The 20,952-nt window shown below is 43.0% G+C and overlaps 3 protein-coding genes across 6 annotated transcripts; 1 reads left to right on the forward strand and 2 right to left on the reverse strand.

The window, feature by feature from the left end:
* Positions 1-1,720: 1,720 nt before the first annotated feature.
* Positions 1,721-11,240, forward strand: LOC128895766 (retinal guanylyl cyclase 2). Of its 3 annotated transcripts, none has more exons than XM_054158647.1 (22): positions 1,721-2,047; positions 4,597-4,633; positions 4,834-5,212; positions 5,448-5,611; positions 5,694-5,820; positions 5,902-6,054; positions 6,403-6,847; positions 7,311-7,657; positions 7,746-7,851; positions 7,935-8,037; positions 8,110-8,298; positions 8,378-8,458; positions 8,543-8,719; positions 8,819-8,978; positions 9,053-9,202; positions 9,285-9,456; positions 9,551-9,691; positions 9,764-9,956; positions 10,023-10,194; positions 10,275-10,545; positions 10,748-10,803; positions 11,111-11,240. In XM_054158647.1, the coding sequence occupies exons 3-22, from the start codon at positions 4,948-4,950 to the stop codon at positions 11,113-11,115; spliced, it is 3,477 nt and encodes a 1,158-aa protein (XP_054014622.1). In that variant the 5' UTR covers positions 1,721-2,047; positions 4,597-4,633; positions 4,834-4,947; the 3' UTR covers positions 11,116-11,240. The 3 variants fall into 3 exon arrangements, with proteins under 3 accessions (XP_054014622.1, XP_054014624.1, XP_054014623.1); XM_054158649.1 differs by having other exon boundaries at positions 7,311-7,627; XM_054158648.1 differs by lacking the exon at positions 4,597-4,633.
* An 812-nt stretch (positions 11,241-12,052) lies between these two features.
* Positions 12,053-14,681, reverse strand: LOC128895771 (uncharacterized). Its single transcript, XM_054158663.1, has 4 exons — positions 14,475-14,681; positions 14,144-14,388; positions 13,896-14,054; positions 12,053-13,818 (listed from the first exon to the last, which is right to left on the reverse strand). The coding sequence occupies exons 1-4, from the start codon at positions 14,562-14,564 to the stop codon at positions 13,809-13,811; spliced, it is 504 nt and encodes a 167-aa protein (XP_054014638.1). The 5' UTR covers positions 14,565-14,681; the 3' UTR covers positions 12,053-13,808.
* A 2,123-nt stretch (positions 14,682-16,804) lies between these two features.
* On the reverse strand, positions 16,805-18,166 carry LOC128896038 (acanthoscurrin-1-like). 2 transcript variants are annotated; one of them, XM_054159174.1, is made up of 4 exons: positions 18,075-18,166; positions 17,496-17,791; positions 17,051-17,137; positions 16,805-16,977 (listed from the first exon to the last, which is right to left on the reverse strand). In XM_054159174.1, the coding sequence occupies exons 2-4, from the start codon at positions 17,789-17,791 to the stop codon at positions 16,965-16,967; spliced, it is 396 nt and encodes a 131-aa protein (XP_054015149.1). In that variant the 5' UTR covers positions 18,075-18,166; the 3' UTR covers positions 16,805-16,964. The 2 variants fall into 2 exon arrangements, with proteins under 2 accessions (XP_054015149.1, XP_054015148.1); XM_054159173.1 differs by having other exon boundaries at positions 17,051-17,152.
* Positions 18,167-20,952: the final 2,786 nt, after the last annotated feature.

Consider the following 20,952-nt stretch of genomic DNA (forward strand, 5'->3'; position numbering starts at 1 on the left):
TGTGGCATCGAATCAAGTATCGTACTTCATTTTATCATACATATACCGCAAAGGAGTTATAGAATGGACAAAGGATTCTATGGACATTTTTTATTCTACAATTCGGTAGGTTATATTTTTGTGTTACTTCCATCGTTATCGATTCAGAATTGAATATGATTGTAACACTCGTAACGCTGAGAATGGAAACAATCATCGCGAAAAAGTATTACCATTTTATTTATTAAATCAGAGTTCTTTACATGGATCATACATCTCTACATGGGAAGAATTGATATCCATTACGTTGATCGATCAAAGGACCTTTGATGGTAAAGTCTCGTGATGCGACTTGGTAATCGAAAGAATAATCGTTCTTCGCGAGTAATATCAAGCTAATCGGCTGCGAACTTGGTATAGCTTTCTTAGATGTGAGAATCTAACTCTGATAGATCTCAATAAATTCTTCCCGAATGGCGTGACCTGGTTTTCTTCTTTCCCCATTTCTTTTCCACTCCCTTTATGCGATCCTAAATTATGTAGCACAGAAAGATATATAAAAGTTCCAAGTGTTGTTTGATCATTGTTCCCCTAGCATGTGAGACATTATAGAGTAGGGTCCGAGGATATATATTGGACTTGGAAAATTTTAGTAACGCGCTAGGGTAGCTGCAACTTGTTAGATAAAGTAGTATGAAATGGTCTGGTTGCATTTATTAAATGTAGGGCTGATTCTGCGACGACCCAAATGATCACATCGGTTTCGGGAATAGAAAGATAGACTTCAACATCCTTTCTGGCAAAATCATACATCGATAAATCAGTATATTTCACAGGTATTCGCGTTATTTCCTCCAGCTCTTGTAGTTGTTTAGACAGCATTCGAGGGTGACTAATTTCGAATTCGAACGACAGCCCGCGGGGATGCCGTTGCTAGGCAACCCACCGAGGAATCCACCGCTGTTGGTGTTCCTACTGGCGAATGATAACGTTAACTCGTTCCGAAATCTGATTGGCTCGGGTCTTCGGTTGTAGAGGTTTAACGGTTGTAAATGAAATCAATATAGCGATACTCCTGTTTCGCGTGCAATGCGATAATGTGCTATTGTCGTAAAACAAGACCTTGTCTTATTCACGCGATTCGACCACGCGAAACAGCGTAAGGGTTAAAAAGCACGGATGTCTTCTTCCGTTACAGGAAGCAATTGTTAACGACCGCTCGATACCATTCCTCTGCACCTCCGACACATTCGCGACAAAGCGATCCACGGGGTGGCACGATTCCCTCGCGCAATTCCTGGACGCAATATGCAGGGGATTTTCTCAAAAACTAAACCGAACGATACAGAATTTAACTATGCAAACTGCCCGATATCTCGTGCCACCCACCGAGGAAGCGTACAAAGCCGCCGCGTCGTCGCGAATCTGTCAACTGTGCACTTTCAGATCCTTCTCCAGATAATCGTTTCACTGTTAAACATCCCCTATTCGTGATCGCTCGCGTTCCGAGGTATTTCGTAAATTTCTTAAGGATAACGGTACGATCATTGAAATTTCGAAACCGTGGTATCCGAGAGAGCCTGAACTTTGGAACGACCAGGGTGTAACGAGGACGTGGAGAAAGAGGGAACGATGGGGTTGTTCGCGAAGCGGGGATGATACTGGGAACGGCGCGGGACCGCATGCTGGCTCGTTTTGCTCCCCGGGACGAACTTTCGCTCCCTCGTGATAACGTCAGCTCTCGAGCATGTGTAGAAGGGAGCAGCACTCGACTTAGTTCGATACCGGACGCCGTGGCGTTCGGGCCGTCCCTGAACGCTCGTGACTATCCTCTTGGACTTGGTCCTCGCTCCTCTTCTACGGCACGCGTGTCTTTGCTCGTCTCGCGTTCCTTCGAGTCTCAAAGATACGCGATCACGCACGGGAACCTAACTCTGTACACGGTTGTTCGCGATATGCGTATTTTTAAATTATCTTCGACGTCGCGCATCCCCTTCTGGTATATACGCAAGCAAAAGAAGAGGGAACAATTCTTCCGCTGCCGTTCTTCCTCGCGAAAAGCTAAACGGTAAGACGGAACGTTTCCAAACTTGTCGTGGTAGTACATGTAGACGTAAACGTAGGTCTTGGTAGATTTTCTGCGACCCTAGGGACGAGACAATTACGTTCCCACTAATTAGACTCATCTGATGTTGCGTTGATATCCTTTGAGAATTCGAGCAACTCGACTGTCGGATTTATCGATGATGTAGCCAGCGGTAGCAGCAGCAGAGGCATGTTGTTTGTCAACTGTAGCATCAGGTTGGAGGATAGCGTTACATTTATCGAGTCTCCCAACGTAGATGTGTAGATTTCCTTTCGTAGATAGCTCGCTGCTTTCGCGCACAATACCTAATAGACTCCCCGTGTCCCAGTGGATGGGGCTATAACCGAATACATTTCCATTCGATGAGATTCATCCGCCTGTTGTCACACTTTAGTCATTTTCGCGTACGGAAATAACTCGACTTTGACGATGTAAGTAGATAGATACACGGACAAGTAACGTATTATCCGGTCTGGGACAGTGCTTCCTGGGAGCATTAAACCACAACGTAACGAGATTTCGTATAGAGATAACTTGACTTTGACGATGTGGATAGATGGATAGGCAAAGCATTCACTGTGCGCACTGGGACAACGTCCTCTGAGAGTATTAAGCCACAATACGGAGAGTCCTACAAAGCTGAATAGAAATGCAGGCTCTGTTTCACCGATGATACAGAATTCAAAGTGGATTTCAAGAATGATGAATGAATCCGGTAGTAGCAGAGACCCGTTGTTTTTAAACTGTATTATCACGTTAGGTGATATTCTTATATTTTTGGAGGCTGACGTTGACGTATCGGTCCTCTTTCTTTGCAACTCGTTGCTTTTGCTCATCGAGATTAATAGACTCTCAATGTCCCAGTGGATGAGAAATTGGGTGACTTTGTGACATTTATGCATAGAATATAGATGCCATTATATTTGTGAAAAAAATTCACGAGAGGTTGAGGAGATGTTGTCGCAGACGTTGTTACACGTTGTTTTGGCTGAGAGTTTGGACTATTAAAAGCCAGAAAATGTAATACTTTCTAAACTAATACCGAGAAAGTTCTGCAACAACCTTGCTAGCTTTTTTCGTACGCAGTTCGCTGCTTTCGCTCGCCAGATCTAATAGACTCCCCGTGTCCCAATGGATGAGGCTATAACGGAATACATTTCCAACAATGAGATTCATTCGTCTGCTGTCACATTTTCCTCTTTTTCTCATCGAAGCGATTCGACTTTGTCCATCGGATCGCGCGATCGTTGAACATTTTCAGAATTACCTACAGATTTTTAAACTATGGATTTTCATCGTAAAACTGCCTGTTGCTATCAAATCTAGACTTCGTAATTTAGTCTTACGGAAAAGGGATTGCAAGTAAGGCAAGTTTAAGAGTTGTTGATGTATGTAGGAGTAAGAGAGATCCGTTGTTCGTCAAGTGTATTATCACGCTGGAGAATACTGTTACGCTCACTTTAATCTAAGGTTTCAACTTTTATTTCGCTCGCAGTATTTAACGTTCATCTCGTTTTCGTGGAATCTGCGCGGGATAAAAGGATGCCTTTCTCTACGAAAAGAAACCTTTTCTCCGATGGTAATTTCATCGGAATTCGATACCAGCCAGAAGAGAAATACGTGTTTACGCGCGCACTATTTGTGTGTCAATATGCCGGTCGCATTTTGCGTCATAGGACGCGTAGTTACAAGCTATAAAGTCCTCTCGGCCAAACGCTACACGGTGGAAGATTTCGTTTCTAAATGAAAATTTCTCTGGTAGAATTTATGTTCTCCGATAATATCGGATAGGTAACAAGACACGTTCTATGGCGTAGTAGGAAAAGGCTGGCGTTCTTCTTAAGCTGGTGTATAATTAAAAACGGACGATCGTAGGGTGCGCCTAAGATCAATTAAGGAAAACTGTTCGTAAATATTTTTAGCATCGGTAAATACTAAATGCGGTGGAAAATGTTTACAGCGCTTTAGTCTACCGTGATTAAGTTGTACACCTTTTTTGCACGAAAACATCGTGCACGCTCTGATTACTAGCACACGCCGCCTCATCCTGCATCGTCCCATACTTCCGCGCGTTGTCAGAGTACGTCGCCATAAATAAAGTCCTTCCCTCCCCTCCCCCCCTCCCCCCCACCACCACCACCACCACCGCCGGGCTCGCGGAAAAATAAAATGATTCTGTCGAAATTTATTCCATCGAAATGGTAGCTACATTCAAATCGCGATCTAAGCGAATACGAATCGTCGATGACGGACGCGTTACGTGCTTTTTGCGACGCCTCCAGCGACTGTCTCGTCTTGTTTATACAAACAAATTAGTGAAAATGTTGGCACTAGCGTAGGGAATTTCGATGAAACGTCCGACCTTTATATTTCTTTCGCATTTGCGCGTGGTATACATTACATTATCCGAATGTATGAAACAATTTCCGCCCAGAAAGGGAGTCTTCCCTTTGAATTTGAATCCTACTATCGATTGAAATGAATGATGCTATCCGAAGGTTACAAAAAACTTGTGATTTTTTTTGTGCTAGCTCAATCTGAAGTGGAGATACCCATCCCGCCATGGAGGTACTGTCCTTTATTTTGAATTGTAGTACCCCGTACTCGAAATAGATTTCCCCGTAAACGCTTACTTTTAAGCTAATAGAGCCTACCCTTGAAACACATTTACTCTGTAGAGATCGATACGCGTAGCATTTCCTCGCAAACGCGATACACGATCGTTTAGGTATTCGACACTTTACAAAAGGCTGTTTTATCGTACGTAGCGAGGATACTGGGAGAAATCGAGCACAGAGACAAATAGATACGGGTCAATAGGCTAGCCAAAGCTGTGGAGGCAAGCGAGCTAGGGACCGAGCGGAAGACAGGGTTGGAGGCCCATGGCCGGGAACTCTTTCAGTCGCCGGCTTTGGTCGTGGATCTCGATCGTGATCCTGCTTGGATGCGTACATTTGTCCAGTACTCAGCAAGCACCGTGCATTTCCTACTCGTCGAACGTAAGCGAAGTCGGCTACGATCAACCAGAAACGGAAGTAACGATTTTCCTAAGAGAACACTGCGACCATGAAACCAGTGCCACGGATATACAAGACTTCTTGGATCGATCGAACTTCGACCTACAGATCACCGTGATACCCACGTCTCGTGAGTATTATTTTCCTCGCACCTTTTAAACGCACCGAGTTAGATTAACCCCTTCGGGTCTGCTGTACTTAAAGATTGTTATTTAACCAAGATCAATCGATTCTTTTAAACGATAAATGTCACGAAGGCGTTATTGATCTTTGCTCGAGCGTTTTTCGTGAAACTAACTTCTGTCTAGAGAACATCTAAAATGGTATTTTTATCGTATTGCAACGCAAATACATATTTTCCTCAGTGTCCTGCGAAACCAAGACCCGAGGCCTCGATACTCTGTTGCGCGTACTCGGGCAGAGAAAAACCAGAGCCCTGGTAGCTGTCCTCGACTCCCCTATGTGCGAAGTTACCTCTAAACTCGCGCAACTCTGGAACGTACCGCTATTTACGTGGACGTGCCCTTTGGTGAGCAATTTAAATCTCTGTATGCGCGCCAGCCGATTCAATGGACGCGTGTTTAAACTCACAACGACTTTAATCGTTTTAGAAAGACACAGAGGAAAGAGAATTTTCCTCGATCGTCAGATTATCACCGTCGCTGCCAACGATAGCAAAAGCTCTGACAGCGATGTTGATGCGGCTACAATGGAAGGCTGTATCCCTGATAGGAACGGGTAAAATTCGATGATAGGTTTCATAAGAGTTGCTACTTCTGTCGCGAAATAAATAAATTCATAAAAGTTGTCGCGTTTCAGATCGTGAACCGTGGCTGAGCCTCGAGAGAGCCTTGTCGAACGCCCTCAGGAGCGTCGGAGCTATATTACGATTTCGAGTGATATTACCATACCGTGCATCCCTCGAAGAAGTTCGAAGAATTCTTCGTCCCACTTACAATGTTTCTCGCAGAGGTGAGTCGGTCCATGTGAAATAACGATAATATCGATCCCATTAGAGAAACTATTCTGGAAACAAATTCTGGAAATTTCCCTTTCCTTTACATAATAGAACACGTGGCGAGAGGTTACACAATACGCGACTTATTACCAGAGAGACCTTGTTATGACTAAAACCAACGTTATCGATTTTAATACGATGAGCTTTGTTCCTAGTATTTTTACATTTGTGCTTGTAAGGCTTCAAACTTTAACCTCTTCGAATGTACAGTAGTCTAGCGTAGGTTTTAAAAGTAAACAAAGGAAAAGTAACAAATTGTATTTATTTCTAAAAATGCAAATTTCCACGACATTTGTTCACAGTTACGGTACTATGCCTACCAACTTCGAATGGAAACGACGACGAAGACGACGACGACGACGACGACGACAACGTTTTAACGTCTCGTGTCCTCGGCGAGTTGGACAACGCGCAGTCCTCGAGTCCAGCGTGGAACTCTATGATCCTGATCGTTCATACGAAAGACGATGGCCTCTTCCTGCCCAGAACGAACTCCTCGTTTTCTCATCTAGATCTCTCGCTAACGAGTTTTGCGACCACCAATTTTTCCTCGTCGAACGTGTCCGACGAAACTTATTCGCCTGTGACTATCAGCAATTACGAGGGGCAAACGGTGGAAAAACAGGAAGGACGAAAGTTACGACACCGACGGAGCGAACAAAGGGGGAAAAATCGGTATTCTCCGCCGACGAGTCTCAGTGTCGACTTCCTGGAGAAACTGCTGATCGTAACTCCACTCGACCATAGGTAAGCGCAATTTGTTTTCCCCCTGTAGCGACACCGATGGGTAAAACTTGATTAAAAATTAACTTTTTCAATTTACACACTTTTACATATCGATTACTATATGCGCAAAGACTATATGTATAAGAGTGGGTGGCTCTGCGTTATTTCCATGTTGAATTCGCGAGAGACGTCTGCAGCAAGAAATTCAATGAAACGGTATTTCATGCCAAACGTGCAGTGAAAATGAACCACCAAAGATGAAGCACGTACTTTGGCAAGCAAAACTTATCTAAAACTACATCGAGTAAAAGGTCACCCACTATGACGTAGTCGTTACACGTTTAATATTCAACGGAAAGTTTCGCAAAATTATGCTGTACTTTTAGGTGTTGATAAAAGTGTGCAAATTGGAAAACTTGGTTTTTCATTATTTCTAGTATTCGACTTGGAGTGACTCGTTTTCGTTTTCGTTCTCGTTTCGTAGATACGACGTAGAGAAAATATACAATGGCACGGAACGACACTCGTTGCCGACAGTGTTCGATCATTTGAACGAAACCCTCAACGTCTTAACGTACGACAACTCGAGTATAAACGCATTCAACAACAAGATATACACGTACGTCTTATTGGATTGGCGTATCAATGCCTGGAAGCCCATCATGATCGCCGCGGAACGACAAAGAAGATTCTTCGTGCGGAAATTATCCACGAACGCTGTCGCGTTTCGCGATTCGAATAGCATAGACGTTCCTAAATGTAACGTGGACGTTGACGCTAACGATGACATCGAATGCACGGGTAGAGACAGCCAAAAACCGAACTATATAGGTGTAATTTGTCTTTCGCACCATAAATTCTACAATTTCGATTCTGCGAAAGAAATAGTTAAGCAACTGGGTTTGTCGTGTCCTTTCAGAGAATTCTCCCAGCGAAACGGCGTTTCGTATCGCACATATCGTGACCATCGTTCTGGGATCTCTGCTGCTGACCTTGTTCGCGATATTGATCGCGATCTTAATTAGGTAAGAAGTCGATGCGTTAATTCCACGGGAGCTCGAGATACGATCGTTGAGCAAAAGCGATAATACATCGACTATGAATCTAGGAAAAAGCTGCTGAAGAAGAGAATGTCCAAAGGTCCCTACAAGATCATTTTAACCACTTCAGACTTTGTATTTCCTCAAGTGCCTCGAATGGATGCCAGAAGGGTGATCGCAAATATTCTTTGAAATTTTTCTTGCATTTTTTATTGATACCTTGTTAACCGTGTCACTCCACAGGTAGACGAGGGTATCGAGACGATGTTGTGCTGTTGGTTGCAGCAACTGCAAGAGTTTGGAGGCCCCGAAGTAGAAAAACCAGATCTGCTTCAACTAGGGAGCGTGTCATCGTTGAGGCCCTATCTACGAGCGAGCACGGGGAACTTGTCGCGTCATAACTTATTTAAAGACCCGCGCGCTAGATATAACGTCAGTATATACTAAGCTTTCTTTTTATTTCAATTAGTATTATTATGTAACCAAGTTCCGATACCTTGTCATTTGTTAGGGTGACTTGGTGCAGCTGAAGGAGTTGCCGACCCAGGGCACGTTTGAGCTGAAAAACAAGGCCATGGACGTGCTGGTCACGGTAAAAACACTTTTCCCGATTAAATTTTAAGAAAGAAAAAATAGAGACTAGTAAGAATCACTTATCGCGCGACCGCTATGACAGATTCATGGGCTGCGCCACGAGAATTTGAATCCCTTAATCGGATGTTTGAACGAACCCACGAGGCCGTGCCTAGTTTACGAATACTGTTCGAGAGGATCGCTGGAGGATGTCCTGATGCAGGACGAGATCAAACTCGACTGGTCCTTCAGGCTATCCTTACTTACCGATCTCGTACGGGTGAGTATGTATGTAAAAAATTTGTCGTAGTAGCATCAGGTTTCTTCGTTCTTTCACGAACTCGCAAGTTTCGTTCCTTTTGTATCGTCTGCTATAAAGGGTATGAGGTATCTTCACGGTACACCTGCGCGGGTACACGGTTATCTCACTTCGAGGAACTGCGTCATAGATGCTCGCTGGGTCCTCAAAGTAACCGATTATGGACTACCTGCTTTTTACGAGGCGCAAAACATCGTCTCACCTACGAAAACTGCTCGAGGTATGGCGAGCTATAGCGTAAAATAAAAATAAATAAATCGAAATGAAATTTATATAATGCTCTCTTGCCTTTAGATCTCTTGTGGACGGCACCAGAACTCTTGAGGCATCCAAACATGCGAAAGAAGGGCACTCAGGCGGGGGACGTTTACAGTTTTGGCATTATTATGCAGGAAGTAGTGGTTCGTGGTGAACCATTCTGCATGCTTGCCTTGACGCCAGAGGGTGAGCAAATTCTCACTCCAAAAACGTATATTTAACCGATACATGTACGAATGCTTGATAACGAATCTGAATCTTAACGCAGACATTATCGAAAAAGTGATGAAGCCGCCGCCATTGATTAGACCATCGGTAAGCAAAGGCGCCGCGCCACCGGAAGCGATAAACATCATGCGTCAATGTTGGGCGGAAGCCGCCGACATGAGGCCCGACTTCGACGACGTTCACGATCTATTCAAGAAACTCAATCACGGAAGGTAAAGTAACTTTGATTGAACAAAATTCGTGCGATGATCGAAAACTTGGGATGAATTAATAAAATTTCACTCGCTTTTTTATTTTCATCCATAGAAAAGTGAATTTCGTGGACACGATGTTCCAAATGTTGGAGAAGTATTCCAATAACCTGGAAGAATTGATACGAGAGCGCACGGAGCAGTTGGACATGGAGAAGAAGAAAACGGAACAACTCTTGAACCGAATGTTACCCAGGTGAATAAAAATGTTTAGCTAGAAAACGTCCACGAGCAAGAAATTGACGATCGATCGACTCGTATCTTTCAGCTCGGTCGCTGAGAAATTGAAGTTGGGAATGCCCGTCGATCCTGAGGAGTTTCGCGAAGTGACCATCTACTTCTCAGACATCGTTGGCTTCACGAGCATTTCTGCTCATTCGACACCGTTCCAAGTGGTCGATCTTTTAAACGATCTGTACACTTGTTTCGACGCCACCATCAACGCGTACACCGTCTATAAGGTATTTTCAATTCCAAAGCACAAAAGGATGAACGTGTTAATTAAATCGATGCAAATTATCGCGCAGGTGGAAACCATAGGAGATGCTTACATGGTCGTGGGAGGCTGTCCAGTGAGAATACCCGACCATGCCTCTCAAATCGCCACGATGGCACTCGACTTGTTGCACCAAAGTGGTAAATTCAAATTGAGACACCTGCCAAGGACTCAGCTGAGACTTCGAATCGGTCTTCACACCGGTTAAGTAGAAAAATACACCTCCTGTCGATTATGCGTTGATTGCCGTCTCGAACGTTTCGTGTGTATTCTGCTAACATAGGTCCATGTTGCGCTGGCGTCGTTGGTTTAACGATGCCAAGGTACTGTCTATTTGGCGACACCGTTAACACCGCATCGAGGATGGAATCGACGGGTGCTCCATGGCGCATACACTTGAGTCAAGCGACGAGGGATCGGTTGTCTCAGGTTGGGGGATATCGAATCGAGTACCGAGGCTCCACGGAAGTAAAGGGCAAAGGAAAGATGCCTACCTACTGGTTACTGGGAAAACAAGGATTCGACAAGGAACTGCCCAAGCCACCCCCGCTCGGGTAAGCCTTTACATTTATTTTTTCTTTACCTCCGATCCAGCACTTGTTCCGATAATATAACACTCTTAATAACACTCTATAATACTTTTCAACAAGATTTTATACATATACGTATATCGATAGAGCCTACGACACCAATGATAAGGTCGCTGCGCGTATATCTCGACTTAGTAGATCTTTATTCGAGCTGTTTGCTTTTCAGATTTTTAATGCTTTTATCTGTTGCCATTCTGCCGCCATCTTCAGGGAAAAACAAAGGTAAGTCGAGCAGAAAAAATGAATGGACACGATAATACGAAATGCACACATAATCGCCCAACACTCAAAGACTAATTATTCTTTAACTCTCGATTGCTTCAATTTTATTCTAGTTTGTTCTACCTGTAAAATGATATTTCTTGGTATACGTTCATGGCAAACTAAACGATAAGTAGCTAATCCTGCTGAATTACCAAAAGTCCTTATAAGCAAACACGATACATAAATAGAGGGTTAGACGACAAGATGACGTCGTGTTTGAAATTAAACAATTTTCGCTTTTCACGCATTCCATCGAACACTGAAGGATGAACGAGAGTCTAATCTTGGAGAATTTGAGCACGGAAACCATCGTGTCGCCGGAGGACGAGTCTTTGAGCAAGGATATGCCAGCCGAAGAGTCGACGGATGAAAAAAGATTGGACGAGAATCCTAAAGTCGACGCTGACAAGTCCGAGGTTCGCGTCGAAGAGAATAATCCAGAGGAGGGTAAAGTCGCGGTGTCTGTACACGACGAGAAAAACCTAGGGTCGAACAGTTCTCCAAAATTAGGGACGGACTCGGGGAAAATTGCGCCGCCGAAAGAGGCTGCGAATAGAAAAGGAAACGATAACGCTACTAATGCAGTGAGAAATTCCTCTGGCGAGACTCAAACGTCTTTGGCAGCTTCCACCGTATACTCTGGTGAAACAGGTATACTCGGTGCGTCGAACACTTCTTTAGCGTCGATTTCAAGCTCGGCCACGGCTCCTTATAGACCTGGACCTACGAGACACAGGAGGATAGGTGGCTACATCGACGAGAACGATCTGAGCACGCCGTACAATTATTACAGGTGTCTTTCGCCGAACGAACACTATGGCAAGTCCTTATCCTTTCTACGTTGCTTTATCGTCGAACAAATTTCTTGAAAATTTCCTTTAAATCTCCGTTACTTTTATTTTAGGAAGAACATCGAGCCTGGGCTCCCGTTTCCTGAAGAGACAATTCAGCCTGGATCGCCCAGACGAAACCGTTAGCGTCACCTTCGGCGACCAGAACAATCAACGCCAGCAGCAGCAGCAACAACAACAACCGCAGCAGCAACAACAGAATCTGAAACCCGCGGCGAGACTCTTCAAGCAAAACAGCGCTGGTGCGGCGAACGACTTGGAACGTATCGAAGAAGTTCCAACGACTCCTGCGCCCCTCTTTCAGCATTACAGACAGGCAGCGTCGATTTCGCTCTCCGTCGAATCCCTGACGCTTCGTTGAAACTTGGAACGTTGAACGCTTGTTCCACGAGTAACTCCTGCGTTAAAATTTCCCACGAACAATGACAATCGCCACGCGTCAAGGAGCTGCAATGATCCTGTAGGAATCGTAAACCGAGAACTCGTTTCAGAAAGAAGATGTTTCGTTCTACGTGAAATTAACTTTACAATCCTATTTCCGCAATCACTGATAATCGACAGTCAATGTGAATCGTGTGTATTCATAGCTCGATAAGTTTAGTAAGACTTCTGAGACTGGGTTACACGAATTCAGGAATCCTACTTAACTTGACGGGCTACGCGCAAGAGATGATAGAATGTAGGGAAAAGATGAATTATACGGTCCCGTTATCGCGGATGACAATCTCTATTACGTACAAACGTTCATGCATACGCATTTATTCTTGTTTCTTTTTAACGTCGAATGAATATTATACATTCTGCGATTGAACAGAGTGAGATCATCGTATATTTTTTAGAAAATACTTTCTGATGGTAAACGGGTGTAAAAGCGTTGATTGGATCTAACGATTTAAATTAATTTTTCTCTGGTGTATTAAATCCACTATCGTTCAAAAATAAAATGGACGAATCTGTTGAACAGTGTTCGTTAGACGCGCTGACAGGGTAACAGGGAGGAACTTTTACTTTCCACTGAAATTTCTGACTTTTGCACATCGTTATCATTCCGAGACTCTTCATTATCGCTTCCAAATCGTCGACAATAATTCGAAATCTTAACGCATAGGAGTGTGTGTAGTTTGTTCCGTATTTTAAATTTTTTGTTCGTCTCTTCGTGCAATTATCCCGAGAATCGATTACGCGATTTCCTCGAATACAACTCGAGACTAACAATAAGTAGATTAAAGAATCAAAGTGCATTTCGATGCGCCAAAGAAAATTACATACGTACATTACATACGTCCGAACGGTGAGCCAATTTGAGGGGAAACGCAAGAAAGGCACGTAAGCGGACGTGGCTGGTGTGGTTATGCAATAATCTGTGTGTTAGATGTATAACATAAGTGTACATAGGATATACGATATAGATTGACGATTTCGATGTGACGAGGATTCGCGCGCGAGAATTTTATTGAGAATCCTCCGAGTGTTTGCGTCGATCGAATCGGCGCTGTTTCAGAATTTTACTGATACGATTTGTCAACGAAAGACGACAAAACGGTAATAAAACGTAACGTACAAGTATTTCTTAAGATTACGCTAAATGAATGTCATCGGAGATCGGAAATGGGCAAAATTCCTATCTAAATACAAAACGAATAAAGAATAGAAGGCAAATAAAATTATATTTCCTGTTTGATTATCTTTCTCTTTATTCGTCGTTCCATCGTTCGAATACAATTTTGCCCATCTCTATCCAAGACGAACGAAACCACATGTTCATGGTTTCTTTTCCGTAACGATGCGGCCGAAGATGTATTATTGAATGGATGTTACAACGCGTTAACATAATATTAAGTCCTGAGAAGTAAAATTTTATCGATTGAAAATTGAAACGATATTCGTTCATCCCTTATCCTTCAATTCTCCAGGTCTGGCGTACGAGGGGGAAAGAAAAAGACAAGGATTCAACGGAAATACGAAAATATCTATATTTTTCTTATACACCGCTTGTTCACCATATTCATGTTTAACCTATGTACAGGGTCGCTCGCTGCAAGTAAAACTACCTAACGATTTCTTGTCCGTTTGTCCAATTTTAGATTATCGATCCGTCGAAATTTCGTTTTGTTACCAGGCACTGTGAAGAGAAAAAATATAAAAAGATGAGGATAAGTTTTCGTTTTTTTATCGTGCCAAAGTAAAAGTAATGCCCACCCATACGGAGCAGCTTCTTTGAAAACTGGTGCTGGCCTTTCGACTATCCTTTCAACGAAAATGGGTTTCTCAACGTATTCGACGTATTTTACAGCTGGTGGTGGGGGTGACAGATAGACATGATGAACTTCCGGTGCAGTGTAGTATCCAGCTTTATATCTAAAGAATATATCATATATTTTTTGTATTATTTACGTCGATTAATTTTTCTTCGCGATTCTCTGGTCGCAATCGTGAGAAGAGCTTACCCTTTCGCGATGCCTAAACCAAAACCAAGAAGTCCTGCACCTAGAAGCTTCTTCTTCAAAAAGAGCGTCCTTTTTTGTCTGTTGAGCGTGACTCCAGAGCTTGCGTCGTTCTCTGTTTGTATGGCGGGGCTGCTGTCGAGGATCGAAGAAACACCTTCTTCGGCTGGTAAAACATCCTCGGCTGAGATGTACGATACAAAGCAGCCGCATACAATAGCGAGAACTGCGAAGCTAGCGAGATGCATCTGGTACCAAAAACAGGGAAGATATATAAACGCGTTCGCTCTAAGAAATTTTATTTGCTCGAACGTGAAACATTTTCGTTGCTTACCTTGTCGCTGGTCTCGGTGTCGAACGAGTTAGGATATTCCTGAACGTACAAAACGAATTGGTTGGTGTGACGCCTTTTCGGCAGCCCCATTTCATTTTATAAGAACTCGCCCACCTTAGAGACGCGACCACAGGAATCCTCCCACCCTAACCCGACCTATTCGCGTTCATTTTCCTTGTCCATACGTCGCGTCCTCGTCAATGAACGATGAATTCACACGATCCAGATCAATGTCAATTATTATTCTGGGATTACCGTTCAATTACGCAACGTGAACATCCTTGTTTTTGAAACATCGGGTACAGATATATTTCATGCACGTACGATTTCTCGCATAAGAGTGTTGCGTCGACACTTCCCAGATGATTAACTTGAAATTTAAAAATAAAATTGTAGTTAAAAAACATAGAATACATAGAGCAACGCAATTTATCCCGAATAAAAATGCATACCAATCGATGCCGAATAACGTCGACGCACAACAAAATCTGTGCTTCCAGCTGCCTAATGTATTCCAGTATGCAAGTACGCTGTTGCTCAAAGTTGCGAAAGCAATCGAACTCTCTTCGTTGCCTGGATTCGATAACACAAAGTATGTGCCAATAAGATGTTTATAAAGGTGTACGCTCCGTTCGAAGGGGGAAAATAATAAAATAAAATTCGGAAAAAATAATTTCACGCAAGAAAGTTTCAATGAAAATCTACTTTTTCAAGATGATCGTTCCAGTCCATCTACCAATCGATGACGCAAACGAATCGCATCGAACAGGATCGTGCTATGAATAACCATGGGAATCGTTGAAAACGAAAACGAGATCGACGATCCGGGTTCCATACACGTTACGTTCGATACGCGTAACGCTTGGACGTGGTCGCTTTAATCGCGCGTGTCACAGGTTGGACGAACGAACATCGAATCGTAATGAAACCTCGGTCGTTTTCGGTGTACCTTCGTCCACGGCCAATTTCTTTCCGTGAAACGCGGAGACGCGCTAGTCATTCAATCGTCATAATGCGAACAAGACTCTTCGCGATCACGGTAGACGAACAAAAGGCTAGAAAAATTAGAATGAAAAAGGAGCGAAGGCGGAAACTCGTTCGTATTCTCGATACGTCGCGCGAACATTGCGATTTCGTCCACTCTCTTGCATCGCTCCGATTCATCAAGTATTCATCGACGGAAATCCATCTCGCAACATTTTTGACTGCGTGTCTCACCTTTCAACAACCAGGATTGCCCAACTGTTGCCCATACCCGAGTTTTCGAGCGAAATTTTTACTGGCCTGACTCTTGGTCGAAGCTCATTACCGCCTCGCGCGTCACAAGTGAAATTGACAATGTGTGTACAAAGCTTATTTAAGCGGAAACGTCGCTCGTTTCTGTCAGAAAACCAGTAGCGTGAAAAGTGAGCACACCGGTTCGCCGCTGGTAGACACACGGTGCTCCGACTACAAACTCATCGAGTGTAGTTTCTTCTTTTACTTTTAATTTTTCTCATTTTCCCAGGCGAGACAACGATACTCGCATAGAATTAAAAATCAGTCTGATTTTTTGCGTAGGATGTCTACACCCAGAGTTACGCTAAACGAGGTCACAAGTTTTTCTGTTCGCATCGTGCGCAACCATGTACTACTTTGTCATAATCCATTACTTATACTTATACGTGACATAATTTCTGTAGCTTGGAAAGGTGTAAGTATCCACGATATTCCACATGGATCTATTCGATCATATTCTTCGAGAAAAGTGTCGAATGTCGATCACTTTTTACGATGATCGCCTTGAAGAGTATACTTACTTGAACGACTTGGAGCCTTTCGAAACATCCATTAATATCTAGTAAAATCTGGGTGACCACACAGATGAATGATCGAATGCTAAACAGGCTGCCCTTGGCTCGGATCGTCCAGCGTTGTTGCATCCAATTCGATCTTAGGTGAAGATTTTCCATGCGCGTCAAACGCTTGCGACAAAGCCAGAGTTCCGACCAAGCGGACAAATTAATCGAAGACGCAAATACGCGCCAAGAACAAAGCGCTTTGCGAGCTGTGCATCGTTTGGCTGTTTGGTCTGTACGCGTAAGACTCAAATTGGAAATCCTAGTTTCGAGAGAAACCGCGTCTGACGCGTGGGAATACACCATCGGCAGCAGTGCATATCTGCGTATTAGAAAAATCCGTGAGATCACCAAAAGTAGGACACAAGAAAATACTCGTCATCGTGTAATGAACACAGCATACATTAATAACAGATAGAGATTGATCGATAGGAACCTAGGTATACGCGTGAGAATTTGTATTTAGTTTGCGATAATAAATTTGAATTTCGATCGATTTTGAGATTAAATCTTTATTAAATACGTATGTACAGAAAAATTGTATGTCTTTCTCATGCAACGAAACTCAAAGGTTTTGCTCGTTCGTTTGCACCAAGTAACGCCGAGATTCTTTTCGTTCCTGGAAATGATTTTCGATTCTAGCTTCTATCCCTCATTTACTCCACCTGTGCAAAAAAAGAAATTGTCGTTAGAGCTTCGCTTCGATGTCGTTGTTCATCGAGTGGAACGCATACGTACGTTTTCTGACTTGCGTATCCACCAGCGTAAGCACCTCCAGAGTAAGAACCACCAGAGTAAGAACCACCAGAGTAAGAGCCACCAGAGTAAGAGCCACCAGAGCTGAAGAGTGTCGACGATATTCGTTAAAACGTGGACATTAAAGGAATGACAAAAGATATCGCGAACGCTAAACAAGTTCTACGGTAGTACCGAGGTCTGCTGCCTCGTCTCGGAATAGCTGATTAGTCAGAGAAAAAATTCATTGCGTAACCGAGACGTTAACATAAATTCCTGGACCCGGTTTTTCGCGAAACTACTTTGCTTAAAATGATTCTTTAACAACTCGCACGGTAATGAACCGATCTTCGTACGATTGGGCACGTGTAAAAAGGAAACGTGTCTTTATCGCTTGAATTACGAATCTCTTATCTGGTACAACTTTGTTCTACTTAATTATAGCCACCTTTTCGCTTTCAATAAACCAGCCCCGACGACTTTGGCGCCAATAAGAGCTTTAGCTCCGAGAGCAGCGCCGCCCAACAAGAGCGCCTTCTTGGCCAGAGCTTTGGCTCCGAGGGCGGCTCCACCGATCAACAACAGTTTTCCAAATGGCGACCTTTTTTGGCGAACAAGGTGCCCTTGATCTTGATCATTCCGTGTTGCTAGCAGCTCTGTCTTGTACGGTATCGGCTGTGCCGCGTGGATGTGTTCGAACAACAACAAAGCGATGCTCAGTACGAGGAAGTACCGCGATACCATCTGAAAAGAGACACGAGAATTACTTGATGTTACGATAAAAGAAAATAATCGTTTCTAAAGTTACGACAGAACAGGGGGCAAAACGAGGCACGTGCTCCTGGCACTTTAGTTACCAAAATGCTGTTTTTACCACATCCCACATCGTCCAACACCCCTTTGCGGTAATTTAATTTTACAACCAATGAAGTGTAACTACGTTTCCCCACAGAAAACTCAAACACAAACGTGGCGAACGCGTCGTGGAAAATCGAGAAACGGTCACTGATCGACGGAGAACTCTTACCTTGTCGGAATTAACACTGGTAACGAACAAAACATTCGAACGCTTCCACCGAAAGACTTTTATACGCGGAATGTCGAGATTTTACCCCTCCCATTTCGCACCCGCCACTACTTATAAAACCGGAATGCGCGAATCTCCTTCTCCCCAGCCTCTCGAAAGCTATCTTCTTTGCTTGACCGTACTTTCGTCACCCGCCCCTCCCGTCGCGAGCAAACGATCTTCTCGATCTCCTAATTTTAAAATCTATTTCAGCGAGTGGACAACATCGAAATGCACTCTCGATTTCTGTATGGAACAGCTGAGTATACTCGTCTTGCAAAAAATTAGAACATGTAACACATTTAACTATCATTATATGACGGGGTGTAATCAATGTTCTGATTATCGACTTCTTTGATGCATGTCTGTTGGAAAAGTACTTCTAATGCACTTGTCGATAAATCATCGTGCGCGTGTTGCACGTCCACTTTTTGTTCAATTTACATTTGTATATGGCACAAATAGTTTGTCGTTGTGTTTTTATACCGTGTAAGCATCACACCTTCGTCTCTAGTTTATACATTTGCCACGTCTTCTTCTTTCTGTATTCATTATTGCAGGAAGAAAATCCATTAAATTTTCATACCGAAGACTATCCGAACGATACGTTACTATAAAACGATTAAGGAAGAAACCCGAGGCTATACATAGTACATTTCCAGTTATTCGACATCTGATTTCGCGTGTCGTTTAGGTATTATAATTAGCTTCGTGTCTAGCTGGTTCATGCGTTTCGAAGATTCTATGCTAATTGTAAGTAACATTTTTGCTTGCGCGAGTCATCTGAGGTTATTCACTCGATCCTCGTGGTTGCTTCAAGGTTGTTCAAACACACATAGATTGCATGGTGAAAGCCCATAGATGATCGGTGTGTTAGGGAGCTGAAGATGTTGCCCCCCGGACGTAATTGAGATTCGGATGACCAAAAATGATGGAAAAGGTCATTTCACCTGTTACCTGCTAACTGTTTGCCTAATAAATAATCTTAGCAGTGTTGCATAAATAGATAAGATGAGTTGCTGATTTGTCGATTTCGATAAATTCTCCAAAAGAATGTTTAAAATACGATGTCAGTCGAAACTATGATCAGTTAATTAATCGCGTAATCGAGAAGTACGAGAAGAACCCCTACATGGTGGTCGTAAACGTTCCACGTACGTATACACGTATAAACTGAGCAACGATTGAGCATTAAGATTAAGTTTCATCGGCATCGAGCAAGAAATCGCAACATATAAAACGATGATTAACCTTGTACTGCATCCTTTTTAATATTTCCTCTTATAAAAGAACGTTAACGAAGAAGATCGATCGAAGTAAAACCCCGTATAAGCCCCCTAAATATCGAAACAAATTCCGATCTCCTAAACATACTATCGACAGCAGTCGTCAATCTGGAGCAGCGAGTCGGGAACTTGAAATCTTGTTTCGTAGGAAAGTGATTAAGACAAGATGCCTCCTAAACGCAAAAAAGGAAAAAGAAAAGGACGCGGCAAGCCAACGGTAGCGCGGGATTTGAAGCGGGAAGCGTTGGACCGCGAGATTAAGCTCAGCGCTCTGAATACGGATCGCTACCGTCGTCTCTGGCGGGAGCTGCTCATGCGAATGACAATGCCTGACATCGAGAGAAAGGTTGATATAGCATGGCAGACTTTGGATCATGTCCTCGATCTCAAGGACTACGGGTAAGGAAGTCCAAGAATCATCTGTGACGAACGGATGTCACACGCTTTTGTATGGTGAAATGATCGCGGTGTATTTTTTCCTTTTTTTTTTTACGTATTCAACGACTCTGTTTACCATATTAAATAAAACAAACAAAAAACCCAAATATTATACTCCTAATATTCTCATTTTCCTTATAATAAACTTCAAATAAAATTAAATAATGAGTGTAGGAAGTAATAAAATGTTTAGCGAATGTGTGATTATGCCAATTTATCATTTTTTTAAATATTTTATTTAATACTGTTTTTAGTGGCGCCATCGGTGGCAGACTACCCAACTTTCTAGTGAAAATAGTTCCCTCGGTTCCTGCTAGATGGCGCAACGAATTAAACGGCAGATGATTATTGCTGTTGATAAATAAAAGCAGAAAAATATTTAAATACTATATTGACAGGATATACTGGAGTGTTATCAGGCAAGGTATCGTATTAATTGTGCATTTATGTGAAATAAAAAGTAATTAATAAAATGGTTACGGTGGCGCCATCTAGCAGAAACAGCGGAAACTATTTTCGCTAAAAACTTGGACGTTTTGCCACCGATGGCGCCACAGGTACTAAGATTAATATTATACAGGGTGTCCCAAAACTCGGGGAGGAGCCGGAAATGGGGGGTAGCTGAGACGATTCTGAACAACAATTTCCTTTGCAAAAATGTCGGATGGGGCTTCGTTAAGGAGATATTAAGCGAAAACACCGACCAATCAGAGCGCGCGTAGACCGTTGGAGCGGCCGCGGTAGCGTAGCCTTCGCTAAAATGATAAATTTAACTATGAAGGAGAGAAAAAAACACAGTTCATAATTATTTTTGTAATGTATATTTTATTTATTCTTCTATATAGTATCTTTACCAACGTTGAAACGCCAAGTGCTTCCACTAGGAAACGCATTTATTTCCGGAGCTGTTTTAAATAAACAATCTCTCATTATTGCCCACTACATTTTCGATACTTGCTTGCAGTATAAGCTTACTGCTGGATGGTTTGGACGAAACCGAAAACCAACGTCGAAAAGCCAACGGTACTCACGTGGAGACAATAGATCGATTTTTGGAAATCCACGAGACACGGTTAAAAAACGTTGATACGCTTTTTCATCGAAACATAGAAACA

Source organism: Hylaeus anthracinus, unplaced genomic scaffold (genome assembly GCF_026225885.1).
Source record: "Hylaeus anthracinus isolate JK02 unplaced genomic scaffold, UHH_iyHylAnth1.0_haploid 5, whole genome shotgun sequence".
NCBI classification, from domain to species: Eukaryota; Metazoa; Arthropoda; class Insecta; order Hymenoptera; family Colletidae; genus Hylaeus; species Hylaeus anthracinus.

What these genes read in the sequence shown, in the direction of transcription:
- LOC128895766 (XM_054158647.1), top strand. Translation starts at nt 4,948, where the DNA reads ATGGCCGGGAACTCTTTCAGTCGCCGGCTTTGGTCGTGGATCTCGATC. An exon ending in TGTATCCCTGATAGGAACGG is followed by an intron (nt 5,821 to 5,901) that starts GTAAAATTCGAT and finishes GTCGCGTTTCAG; the next exon opens with ATCGTGAACCGTGGCTGAGC. An exon ending in CCATGGACGTGCTGGTCACG is followed by an intron (nt 8,459 to 8,542) that starts GTAAAAACACTT and finishes CCGCTATGACAG; the next exon opens with ATTCATGGGCTGCGCCACGA.
- LOC128895771 (XM_054158663.1), bottom strand. Translation starts at nt 14,564, where the DNA reads ATGGGGCTGCCGAAAAGGCGTCACACCAACCAATTCGTTTTGTACGTT. An exon ending in ACACCGAGACCAGCGACAAG is followed by an intron (nt 14,389 to 14,474) that starts GTAAGCAACGAA and finishes TTTTGGTACCAG; the next exon opens with ATGCATCTCGCTAGCTTCGC. An exon ending in GGTTTAGGCATCGCGAAAGG is followed by an intron (nt 14,055 to 14,143) that starts GTAAGCTCTTCT and finishes TATATTCTTTAG; the next exon opens with ATATAAAGCTGGATACTACA.
- LOC128896038 (XM_054159173.1), bottom strand. Translation starts at nt 17,791, where the DNA reads ATGGTATCGCGGTACTTCCTCGTACTGAGCATCGCTTTGTTGTTGTTC. An exon ending in GGTTTATTGAAAGCGAAAAG is followed by an intron (nt 17,153 to 17,495) that starts GTGGCTATAATT and finishes GACACTCTTCAG; the next exon opens with CTCTGGTGGCTCTTACTCTG.